Source organism: Canis lupus, chromosome 12 (assembly GCF_048164855.1).
Source record: "Canis lupus baileyi chromosome 12, mCanLup2.hap1, whole genome shotgun sequence".
NCBI lineage: Eukaryota > Metazoa > Chordata > Mammalia > Carnivora > Canidae > Canis > Canis lupus.
In genome coordinates this window covers 43,252,917-43,266,111 of record NC_132849.1, presented here as the reverse complement: position 1 = coordinate 43,266,111, position 13,195 = coordinate 43,252,917, and the positions used below count along the sequence as shown (strand labels likewise).

Here is a 13,195-nt window from a genome sequence, read left to right as displayed (position 1 = left end):
GATGGAGCGCCTAGGTAGCACAGTTCGTTAAGTGTCCACCTCTTGGTTTCATTTCAGGTTGTGATATCAGCGTCGTGAAATCAAGCCCCATGTAGGGCTCCTTGCTCAGTGCAGAGTCTGCTTGGTATTCTTTCTCCCTATGCCTCTGCCTCCCATTCACTCTCTCGTATTCTCTCTCTCTCTCTCCCTCTCTCTTTTTCCCTCTCTGCCTCTCTCCCTGTTCCCCTCTCCCTCTCTGTCTCTGTCCTTTCCTCTCTCTCTCTCTCTTTCTCTCTCAAATAAGTAGGGGCACCTGGGCTGCTCAGTTGGTTAAGGATCTAACTTTGGCTCAGGTTATGATCTCAGGGTCCTGGGATCGAGCCCCACATCTGGCTCCCTGCTCAGGGGGGAGTCTGCTTTTCCTTCTTCCTCAGCCCCTTCCCCTGGTCGTGCTCTCTTTCTCTCTCAAATAAATAAATAATCTTTAAAAAAAATCTTAAAAGAGTATGTAGTGGGAAAGTTCTTCCTTCTAGGGAAACAGAGTAAAAGATCTAAAAAGACATAGCTACTAAATATAATTTGTGGATTCTGCTTACATCCTTATTTGAACAAACAGCCATTTAAAAAATTATATACCAGTCAGATAATTTTGAATACTAGCCAGATATATGATGATACTAGAAAATTATTAATTGTTTTAAAGTGTAGGTGATGTTATGTTTTTTAGGAAAAGTCCTTATCTTCTAGGACTAAGTACAGAAATGTTTACAGATGGAATGGTATTTGGTATTGCCTTAAGATAATCCTGTAGAGATAGAGGATGAGGGAGCATGGAGGGGGTAATAGATAAAGTAGGACTTGCCACATATTGATAATTGTTTTAGCTGGGTGATGAATGGAGGTTCATTACAATTTTTTCTTTACTTCTGCATGTCTTTCACATTTTCTTTACAGTTAAAAAAACAACTGCTAGCTTTGCCTCAGCTACTCAGTGTTTTCCTCTAAAGCCAGCCAAGTATCCCTTTCTTATGAGTTCTTATATATGTCACATAAAATGCTTATGTGAGCAATAAAATACATAATATTTCACCATTGTTCTTACACAAATAGAAGCATATTCTATACTTTGCTGTCTTGCACTTAACACTATATGGAGATCCTTCCATAGCTATTTATAGATTCCTTCTTTCCCTCTCTCCCTCCCTGTCCTTCCTTCCCTAGTCCGTCCTTCCTTCCTTCCTTCCTTCCTTCCTTCCTTCCTTCCTTCCTTCCTTCCCTCCTTCCATCTTTTCTTCCTTTCTTCCATAGTTCTTTTTTATGGTATAGATAATACCATTACTTATTTATTCAGTTCCCTCAATGAATATTTCCTGTGTTTCCAGTTTTGCCATTATAAACAACTCTGCATGGAGGGACCGGGGTAGGGGGATGGGGTAACTGGGTGATGGACATTAAGGAGGGCACATGATGTAATGAGCTCTGGATGTTATATAAAACTGATGAATCACTGACCTCTACCTCTGAAAACCAATACATTATATGTTAATTGAATTAAAAAAAAATTCTGCAATAAGTAACCTCTGAAATACTTTTTCAAGTGTAGAGGTTCATGTGTAGAAAAACCATAAAAGTTAACATGCTGGATCAGAGGCTATAAACATATTTAAGACATTATAAATTTCATTCTATAGAGACTGTACAGCTTATGTTCAAGATCTGTTTGAGAACAGACCCTGATTTTTCAGAACACAGTTCAGGCACACTTTTAAGGCAGTATATGAGCTGCTTGCTCTCCATATGGTTATCATAGGTTGCTTTTTTTATGGATCAGGTTTCTAATATACTAGTAGTTAATAGAAATTTTGTTACAAGAAATGTTTGCTTTTTATTGGCTAATAAATGTAAGGATAGAAGTGAAAAGAGGACCATGTCTTGAAGTCATATATGCAAAAAGGTAGAGTTCTAGAATAGAAGAAACTTTTACTTTTTAGCCCACTAATGTCTGGGTATCTTTTCCCTCCTGACTTTGGGAAAGTGAATGTGTTTCTTTCTTTCTTTATACTCTGATCTAGGCCAAAGTGGAGATGGCAGGACCCATCTGAATGACAAGTATGGCTATTGACTGCTTCAGAATCCTAGAGGAAGATCTTGTGGACCATGTGACATAGGATATTTAGGGTACTATATCAAGTTGAATATCCAGAGAAGGAGTTCAGGTGATCTTTTGTAAAATCTGGTAACTGGCCTTTTCTTCCACTCTTGGCTCTCTAAATTTATCTACTCATCTGATGCCCTTGAATTTGGCATTTATGTTTAAAAGTGTTTGTGTATGTATGTAAAAACCATATATTTGAGAATTGGTAAAGTGAGAGACATAACTCTATTAAAAGAGAAGAAGATGTCTCACGTTTGGGTAAGGCCACAGTGTCTTTCATTAAGTTTTAGGGACTGTGCTTCACTTGAGGAATAGGGTGCTTCTGTCAGTTAGACCCTAGGCTTCACTGATACAGTTTCCTCAAACAAGTGTTGAAATATGAGGTCATGCCATAGTGTGACCCTGGGTGCCCCAGTCATTCCTGGAACTAAAAGTAGATACAGAGTGGGGGCGTCCTACTCCCTCCTACTATCATCCTCCTGCCAGGTTTGAGAACAGACCCTGATTTATCAGGACACAGTTAGGACCTTAGTACCATCTTGTGCACTCAGGCACTAGTCTTGATACAAACTCAGTTCTTGGCATGTCCTGTACTCTGACCAATCAGATTAGTCACTCCTTCTCCCGTGCGAAGGTGCAAATAAGGTCATAGAATGAAAAGTTGGATGTGTTCTACCCAGCGTGAGGCTTCTCACCTCTATGGAGAGGAGAATAAAAGTTCTTCCTCTCTTGAAATACAAAGAAATGTGAGAAAATATCATCCCTCCCTCCCGCCCCCCCACCCTCTTCCCCCTCAAAGGTTAATGAAGGCCTCACTTCCACAGGGAATGAATGAAAGCCTAAGAGTGGCAGCAAGGTGGAAAGTTTGTAGATTAGGCTGGAGGCAGATCCAGTGAGCAGGCAGGAGAAACTCTGTGGCCCAGCAAGAAAGTGGATGAGGGTGATGTTTTCTGTCTTTTATATGGCATATATAAAATGTGGCATATATTTTTTTCCATTATATGGCATGCATGAAATAGGCAGGGAGCAGTAATAAGAAACTTCAGTTACCCTGACAGATATAGGAGGTCCGGTCTACTGAAAGTGATGCCTTTCATTTCTCAATGAACAATACCAATATTGTATTATGAGAAACTATTATAATTTTGGACTTCATTTAGACCAACAGGGAAGAACTTGATATAAGAACTGACAGGAATTTGGGGGCAGAGTGACCATGCCATCTTAGGTCCCAGCCATGTTATTGATCCTCAGAGGTGGAACTCTTCATTCAAACAAAATCGTGTGTGGGATCCTTAGGCTTGAACAGATAAAAACATCTGTTCTAGTTTAAGTGTGGCCTTGGAGATGGGATCTATAGATTCTATATAGATACATACCCATAGGCATCCTCTCCCTCTCCCCTCACGGTGTTCCTAAGGAATCCTAGGGGCTCACAGAGCATCATCTATTTAGGAAGGCAGATTTCTAAGTGTTCTGGAGACCCCGAAAGTGAATAGGTTTCCATATGCCAAAATACACTTGATCTTAGCCAAAAGGACGAGAAGCGATCCATATGCCAAAATAAAACATAAATCTGTTACTTGTACAGTGAACATCAGTGGTCAGTTGAATTTGGTTGAAAAGATGTGCTCATGAATCTTTACTCCCTTTACTAAATAGGAGACTTTGGGGACATCACTTAAGTCCCCTGAGCCTCAATTCTGTTATGTGTGAAGCAGGGACAGTAATGCTTCCTGTTCTTTGAACCTTGGATTTGTTCTAAGGGTCAAATCAGATAATGTAGTACAGGGCTTTGAAGGTACTAGTAGTTGTCACTCATTACAAACAGGAGACAAATCCTGACCTGTGGGCCTGGCTCCTCATCTGAGGCAAGAGACTGGATAAAATTAGTGATTCTCAACTGTGGCTGCGTATTAGAATCACTTAGGGAAATTTGTTAAGTCTTTCATTTTAATACTTGGATCCCACTTTAAATCTTTTTTTTTTTTTTTTTTTTAAGATTTTATTCATTTGTTTGAGACAGACATAGTGCCTGAAATAGTACAAGCAGGGAGGAGAGGGAGAAGCAGGCTCCCTGGTGAGCAGGGAGCCCAATGTGGGGCTGGATTCCAGGACTCTGGGATCATGACCTGAACTAAAGGCAGATGCTTTACTGACTGAGACACCCAGGTGCCCCCTTAAATCAGTTTAATCAGAATCTTTGATGTGATCTCTTTTAAAAAGCACTCCAGCGGGCAGCCCCGGTGGCCCAACAGCTTGGTGCTGCCTTCAGCCCAGGGCGTGATCCTGGGGACCCGGGATCGAGTCCCGCGTCAGGCTCCCTGAGTGGAGCCTGCTTCTCCCTCCTCCCTCTGCCTATGTCTCTGCCTGTCTCTCTGTGTCTCTCATGAATAAATAAATAAAATCTTAAAAAAGAAAAATAAAAAGCACTCCAGATGATTTTAATGTGCAGCCTAAACTCTACAGCATGGTCAGCAAACCTTTTCTGTTAATGACTAGATAACTTTAGGCTTTGCAAACATGCAGTCCCTGTTACAACCACCCAGCTCTGCTATTGGAGGGCAAATGGCCTAGGCAGTACACAAATGGATGAGTATGGCTGTGTTCCAATAAATATTTATAAAACAGGTTGGAGTCCTGATTTGGCTTGCAGGTATCATTGGCTAACCCCTGCTCTAGGCTAATTCATCTTCAAGGACCCATCAGGCTCATGGTGTTTACAAGGACTTTAAGAAGTAATGTGTGCCTCCGTTCACAGACACTTGAAAAGTTTCTGTTCAAAAGGCTAATTATCCCCTCCTAAACTGGGACGTTGCAATTTTATGATCACCAGAAATCAAGGTAATCCCGTCTCCTTTTTAGTCATTACAAAAAATACCGTAACAGCAAGAACATAATATGTTAACTAAATGCAAGGTGTCCCTGGTCAGCTGTCCTGGTCTCCCCAGGACATCTTCTCTAGATTTAAAGAGCAGTGGGAAGCCATTTGGGTGTTAGTGATGGTGAAATGATCAGATTTGGGTTTTTAAGAGAACATTCAAAGTTACAGTGTGGAGGAAAGAGGGAAGAGGACAAGAGGATGCAGGAAGACAGGTTAGAAGTCTGCTACAGGGGCACTTGGTTGTGGGCTTAGTGGTTGTGCATCTGCCTTTGGCTCAGGTCGGGGTCCTGGAATCGAGTCCTGCATCAGGCTCCCTGGGGCGAACCTGCTTCTCCCTCTGCCTATGTCTTTGCTTCTCTCTATGTCTCTCATGAATCAATAAAATTAAAAAAAAAAAAAAAAAGTCTGCTACAGAAGTCCAGGTGAGAGATTGTAGCAGCTTGCACTAAGTAAAGATCAAATGCAAAGAGGTACAAGGGTCCTAGCAATATCTTGAAAAGTGGAATAGCTGAGACTGAGTGATGGATTGGTGGGAGGAGGGGGTGGAGTTAGAGGAGAGTAAAAGTTCAGTTTTGGACAAGTTGAGCTTGATGTCCCATTGAGACATCTAAGGAAATATGTCAGGAAAGCAGTGGATTCAGAAGTCTGGATCTCAAGAGAGAAGGCTGGACAACAACTTCTATCAGGTGAGCCTAAGAGTCAGGAGGGGTTTAAAGACCAGTAGGCAGGCAAGGAGTTTACAGCACACCCCAGTTTTGGATAGCTGATTGCCCTTTTTTTTTTTTTTTTTGGTATTGGGAGCACTTTTTCTTGGTATGGAAACTCATTTATTGGAGGTAAAAGGTAAAGTGTCAACAGTAAGCAGCGTACTGGAGAGAAAAAGAAGTATATATTTAACATTAAGGCAAGTCTCTTTGCTTTAGGAAATTTCTAAGGAGTTTGCAGTGCCTGGTACATTCAGATGTTTGTTGAGTGCCTGCCTTAAATATTTTTCCTGGAATTGCCCCAATCTAGGATAGGAATTATGAAGCCTCACTGTCTCCTTGTAGCCCAACCTTTACCGGTTACCACTTTGTCGAAACTGGATGGAGTTAGCTCTTTTGGGAAATATGACACAATTCCCAACAAACTTGAGGCTCTTAGCTACTGCCTGGGCATCTGTTGCTTTACCATTGAAATGCTGCCACCTTCCAGATAGGGTGTGACAAGTAGCCAGCAGCTGTGGCCAGCTTCCTGAGAGTGGGGAACCAGAGGGAACCCTGCCAGCCCAGCCCTGCTGTAGTCAAAAGCAGGAATTCAAGCCCCTGGGGGGCAGCTGCCTTCCTATACAGGGTCTAATCCAACCCTGTTTGGACCCAACCAGGTTCAACAGACTACTGGGAAATGACATAAAATACTCTCCCTGACCTTTGGGAAGTGGGTCACAGCATTAAACTGGCCTGATCTCTTCTGTGACAGGGTGCTCTTTGATCCTGAGATTCCTTGCTTGTTGTGGGCATTGAGAACAATTTTTAAGATTTCTTCTCTGGTCTCACAGCAGACTTTACTCTGTTTTGTTTGGTCTTAGAGGTTTGGCACAACCTTAGTCCAGGGTGAGACTGAGGCTTCCATTCCATGGGAGACCAGAAGTTTCCCTTCCCACAGTAAGACCTGGCATTGATGGAGGTGGGTTGGAGGGGACAACATGGGAAGGGACAGTAGTTCCCCCCCAAAGGTAGCTCCATTCTCTTCATCTTCCAAGTCAGTTTTAACTATTTCTGCATGTAAAGGTTTTAAGATTCATTTTTTCACTTGCCCACTGCCCTGACCCAAGCTTCACAGAGGTCCTTTCTTCTTGTCCCTGCCTCATCACACTCTTCTCCACACACCCGAGTTATCCTAAAATGCATCCCTGAGTAGGATCCTGTGCTCTGATATCTCAAAGGTTGGGCCCCTGTTTGGCTAAGTTGATTAAGTGTCTGCCTTTGGCTCAGGTCATGATCCTGGGGTCCTGGGATTGAATCCTACATCCTGCTCAGCAGGAAATCTGCTTCTCCCTCTACTCCCCACTGCTCATGCTCTCTCTCTCTCTCTCTCTCTCTCTCTCAAATAAATAAAGTCTGAAAGAAAGAAAGAAAAAGAAAAATCTCAAAGGTTCTTCAGTCTCCAAAGGGTGAGGTCTAAATTCATTTGAGGCTTTAAAATCCTGGATTGTAAGGTCTTGTACTTTCTGATGATCATACACCCCATATTACCCTTGTCCCTTCCTTTCTGCCACTTGACCAGGTGTACCTGATGCTCTAGTAATTGATTATTTCCCCAAACACTTTTAGCTTTTACTTCTTCCTATATTTTCTATCAAGCCCTGCTGTATATGGCCTTAAGCTTCAGTTTCCTGGTCTATCAAATTGAGAAAATAATGCCTCATAGTTTATGGAGATTAAATAACAGATGTTTATAAAACTCTTAGCTGTCTTGATGCATAATCAACTCCTTCCAAATGTAGCTATTATTAGTATCACTGTGGTCTTCCTTGCTCATAACTGCTCATGCCTGTTATTTTTTTTTTAAGTCCAGCTTGAGTCTCAGTACCTTCAGAAAACTATGATTCCCATGGTCGTCATGAATCTCTCCTTTCCCACCAGCCTTGTAGCATTTTGTTTTTTACTTCTATAATGGCCCTTACTCCTTTGGCCTGATCTCCATTAATTATATATATGCTTGGGTTATTTACATTTGTAAGCTTTATGAGTTTTTGAGGACAGGAATGATATATCTTGTACCCCACTCTCACCCCTTGGCACCTATCAGTTCACAAAAATGGACTCAATTTATGGTTGTTTTAAATAAGTGGGGGTTGGAAGTTCTGGTCCTGGCCCTTTCTACTCTACTCTGGGTCTTCCAGGCAGAGAAAGGATACCTCTGAGCTGCCTTCATTTCCAAGCTCTTGCTCCAGACAAACTGGACAATCCAGGAATTGACCATTTTAGTAGTCCGTTAATGGAGAGGGCCTAGATTCCTGTCCCACTTGGGGCAAAACCAGGCAGAACTACCCCTTCCCGTCAAAGAGCTCTGAATTCCGGCAGCTGGCTTTAATTTGGGCTTTAAGTCCTCTGCTGGGCCTGGAAAATCTTGATCTTGAGGGTTGGCTCTGATTTCCTCAGGCTGTCACGCACATCCCTTCGAAAGTTAATGCCGCAGTGTCAGAAAATGACCACAAGAGGGCAGTAGAGACACATTACTATGCCATCAAGTTACGTGCTGGGCTGGAAGCAAGAAGAAAATGTTTCAAAGCAGAAAAAGGAGTACAAATCAGAGAAAAAAATAAAAATTCTGAAAGAGTTAGTCAGCAAGCTGGCTTGGGTCATCAGTGTCTTCCTGGGCCCAAGACCCGAGAGCAGCAAGTTAGTCACGGATGCTGGTAAGACCAAATGGTACTCCTCAAATCTCTTCCCAGACTTGTTGCTGGTCCGTCATTTCACCTTGAGAAAGTCATTCTCCAGTGGTAATGAAAATATTCTATGGAGGAGTTTGGGCATTGCCTATTTAGTTCTTAACACACTGTATTACAGCTTTATGGTTTTTTACAGAGGATTTTTCATTCCATTTCCCTCCATCTTTATTGAGATATAATTGACAAAAATTGTATATAATTGAGGTGAACAACTTGATGTTTTCATATATTATGCCCATTTTAAAAATCTGAATCTCTTGTCAGTCTTAAAAGGTAACAAGAAGAGATATTATCATCTCTGTTTAAGGAAATTGAGACTCAGAAACATGAGGTGACTTGCCCAAAGGCATGCCAAGTTCATGGTGGAACCAAGTCTAGAGTTTCTCTGATCCCAGATCCTTTTCTCAGTCTTTATAGTTTTCAGTTGTTTATGTTTGTAAATTCTGAGTTTTTAAGAGCAAGGACTATATCTGATTCATCTTTATGTCTTTGAATGGTGTCCCCTTTAATTTTTAGGACTGTGATTAGGTGTGTTGTATAAGGTCCTGCCCCTTAGGAGTTGGATTCCATGATTTCAGTTTTATCCTCCATGATTCAGTAACTTTGTGATTTTGAGGCATAGCCATTTCAACAAGGGCAGCCACTTGGCTGCCAGTCTGTGAAGATCTATCCTTAGTAATGCAGAGTTGATGTAGGACAGTTGGACAGTTTCTCAAAGAGTGCATTGGCATCCCTGGTGTTATGAGAATTGACTTTAAGATATGAGAATGAAAATGTTTAATTTTAGTAGCTACACATATAAATATATACACATATTACTTATGCATAGATACAGATGCACATATATTGTTGCTTAGAATAAAGTCAATTTCTAAAGTGAATTTATTTAAAGAAGAGTGTTAAATAAGTAATATATGGTGGTATACAGTAGTCAAAAAGCATGAAGCAGGTGTATCAATCACTCAAATTCAAGGAAATGTTGTGAAGTCAGAAGATGTAACTAGAGTCACACAATTCAAGTCTGGCTCTGTGACCCTCAAACCACATAACCCTGATTAAATTGCTGACCTTGAATGAGCTTCTATTTTCTCATCTGCAAAGGTGGAAAAGAATTCTAGCCCTCTTTAACTCAAATGAGAACTAATGAGAGCACACTGAAGCCTGAGAAACCCCTGTGCAAATGTTCAGTGGTGCTAATATCCCAATTCCCTGTTTTACTGAGGTTTATCTAGGATCTTTTCTCTCTCTCTCTCTCTTTTTAAGATTTTATTTATTTATTCTTGAGAGAGGCAGAGACATAGAGGGAGAAACAGGCTCCCCACAGGGAGCCTGATGCAGGACTCCTTCCTAGGACACCAGCATCATGACCTGAGCCAAAGGCAGACGCTCAACCACTGAGCCACCCAGGTTCCCCTCTCTCTTTTTTTTTTTTTAAGATCGATCTATCTATTTATCTATCTATCTATTAGAGAGAGAGAGAGAGAGAGAGAGAGAGAGAGACAGGCTCCATGCCGGGAGCCCGACGTGGGACTCGATCCCGGGACTCCAGGATCGTGCCCTGGGCCAAAGGCAGGCACCAAACCGCTGAGCCACCCAGGGATCCCCTCACTCTTTTTAAAAAAATATTTATTTTTTATTTGAGAGAGAGTGTATGAGTGTGTGAGTAGGTGGAGGGGCAGAAGGAAAAAATCGCAAGCAGACTCCCCACTGAGTGCGGAGCCCAACCACTCAGGCTCAATCCCACGATCCCTGAACCAGAATCAAGAGTCAGATGCTGAACTGACTGAGCCACCCTGGTGCCCCAGGACCTTCTCTTTACTGCTGCAGAGGATGCCTCCTAATTAGCATCCATTTCCCAGGATCCCAAGGACTGAGTTCAGTTCAGTTAGTTGTCCACACCTAGGCTGCCATTCTAAAGATCAGGAGGAGGGAGAGGCTGGAGAAGCCTGGAATCAGGGCAGAAACAAGCCCCAACACATGTCACTGTTTGCTTTGTCATCCTGATTCAATGACCTCATACAAGGAAGGGAGGGAGCAGAAGGAGCTGTTCTCTTCCAGATACCTAAGGAGGCTTCTGACATCTACTGTTTTCCTTGGCATGAAAGGAGCAGGCGCTGGGCTGTGATTTTTAAGGTCTGAGCTAATCTTGGAAATGAAGGAGAACAGCACCTCCCACAGCTGGCCAGACTCTGCTTGTTGGGGAGCTGCCTGGAGTAAAAGGGCAGAAGATGACCCCAGGGGCCAGGAAGGATCATCATCCTCACACACTCATGCATTCCGTGAACACTTTCTGAGTACCTACTATGTACCAGGCTTTTTGGGGAAATGAAGCAGCCATGTGTACCAAAGGGCTGCATAGGACCTTAGGGTCACATTGTTACCACTAGAATTCCTTTTGTCACCCTTAACCGATCCGCTCTCCACCCTAGACTTAATTAAGGTTTAAATAAATTAAGTTGTCACCAAAAACTGCATTTATTAATTATTTACTTTTAAGTTTTTGGTGATTATTTATGTAACTGCAAATAAGTAAATGCGTTTGATCAACACAAGATAATAACTAGCATTACTACACCGAGTAAGTATCCAGTCAGACAAAAGCAGTCAACATTTTAGCTATCTTGTTTATCCTGGTTGAGCTTTTTAAAATTTGGAAAGTGGCTGGCCAACAACCTGAGGAGTACGTTTTAGAAGTGGCAACATAACCACGGGGTTTTGAAAGAAGCAGGAATTCAGCAGAGATAAAGAGGGTGCTGCCAGGAGAGGGGCCAAACAGCCCCACACTGCTGGTGTACCTTCTCTGCCCTTGGGCCAATGGAGTGGATCAGGCTGTGGCATGAACTCAGTGAGTGGAAGTGGGTTTGGGAATGGAGCTAATGAGGGTGGAGATGAGAATTGAAAATTTTATGGTCAAATGTTCTGTCTTTCCACATCATGGTTCTAGAGAAACTGAGGCAGGAAATCCCACTGGAGTCTCTTTGGTTCTCAAGGGCAGAAGGGAAAAAGACAGCAAAGAACAAGCCAAAACTCTGCCCCAGAGCTGGCCTGAAACCTGTCTCCCACCCTGGCTGCCCCACCCCTTTGCTCCAATAGCAGACCATTTTTCTGTGATTTTTTGGCTCATCTCATAAATGTTCCAGAGCCAGAACAGGCTGTGCCATGGCTGAAACAAACTTGTTGAACAAATAAACAAGGCAGGCTTGCAGGGCTGGGGAAGGCACCAGACATGGGCCCCCAACTGGATCCATGGTTTCTGGCAAGTCTGTTCTGAGCCTGGGCCTTTGCTTCTTCCTTCCAACTTGAGAGGTGGGAGCATGGGATTTTTAGGGTGCCTTCCAGCTCTGTGATCTAAGCAAACTGCCCACAGAGGGGTAAATGTCTGAATTGCAAGTTCAAAAGAAACCTTCCTTTTACATAGTATAGCTAAGGGCTGGGAAAGGGAAGATCTCCCCATGGCAGATACTGAAACCAAGGGATATCTATTCCCCTGTTTACTCAGCAAACACGGAGTGACCAATCTGTGCTGGATATTCTGCTGCCCCAGTCCCTCAGGGGCATTCACAGCGTCCTAAATGCTCTAGCAGAGGAGAGAATGTCATAGTTCCTTGCATGTGCTGAGTGCTTGCCCACTTCAGGGCCTGTGCTCCTGCTGCTCCCACCACCGAGACTGCCAACCCCTCCCTCTTTGTTTTTCAGTCTCGGCTTAGATGTCATTTCCTTGATAAGGCTTTCCCTGACCACTGTATATGTGGTAGGGTTCCCCAGCTCTCCTGCCACTCCATTACTCATAGAATTTATGGCAGTTTGTAGTGCTATGTCTGCCTGTTCATTTATTTATTTGCCACTGTTTTGACTACAGTATAAGCTGCATGAAGAGCAAGAATTCTGTTTGTATTTATCACTTCTGGACTCTTAGCGGCATATACTTGTAGAATCTGAGACCAAAATGTTGACATGTACCAGATTTTTTTTATAGACTACCTCATTTAGTCCTCTTGGCAACCCTAAGAGAAGAGCATTATTATTCTGTACATTTTAGTGAAGGGACAGAGTCTAGGGATGTTAAGCATCTTGCAGCTGACAGGGCTGGGTTTGGACCTCATCTCATGTCAGTCTCTTTGGACTTCACACGAGGCTCTGACTTTTTTTTTCTTTTTTACTTTTTTATTTTGAAATAATTTCAACTGACCAAAAATCTAGACTAGTACAAAGAACTCCTGTGTCCTCTTTACTCAAGTCCACCGATGTGAGCATTTTGCTATATTTGTTTTAATATTCCCTCTCCTGGCTTGTGTTTTTCCATGTTTATACTGATTTTCCTTTTTTGAATGATTTTAGAGTGAATTGCAAACATTATACATCTTTGCCCTTAAATACTTCATTGTAAATTTCTCAAGAACAAGAATTTTGTTTTACACAAAATCAAAATCGGAATTTACATCAATATGATGCCACTACTTAATATATAACCCATATTAAATTTGTCCAGTTGTTCCAGTAATGTTCTTTATAATGATACTTTTTTAGTCCAGGATCCAACCCAGGATCACACATTCCTTTTAACTGTCTTATCCCTTTTGTTTTTAATTCAGAACAATTCTTCAGCTTTTCTTTTCTCTTTCATGACATTCATATTTTTCCAGAGTATAGGCCAGTCATTTTGTAGAATGTCCCTCAGCTTGGTCTAGTCTGATGTCTGCTCATGATTAGATTCAGGTTAGGCATTTGTGGACAGGAGTCTCAC

The 13,195-nt window shown here is 42.2% G+C and overlaps 1 protein-coding gene across 4 annotated transcripts in view; it reads left to right on the top strand.

The window, feature by feature from the left end:
* Positions 1 to 13,195, top strand: part of LOC140601913 (kanadaptin-like) — a 103,301-nt gene that overhangs the window by 24,163 nt on the left and 65,943 nt on the right. Inside the window, exon 14 of one of the 4 annotated variants that reach the window (XR_012004995.1) lies at positions 2,052 to 5,704. The exons of 2 other annotated variants lie outside the window; for them this stretch is intronic. Coding sequence is in view for 1 of the 2 variants with exons in the window: in XM_072771357.1 (XP_072627458.1) it covers positions 58 to 95 (38 nt within the window). In the remaining variant the exon portion in view is untranslated. Of the gene's footprint in view, positions 1 to 57; positions 111 to 2,051; positions 5,705 to 13,195 lie in introns of those variants that run through there. One more of the 4 variants, XM_072771357.1, reaches the window with a different exon arrangement.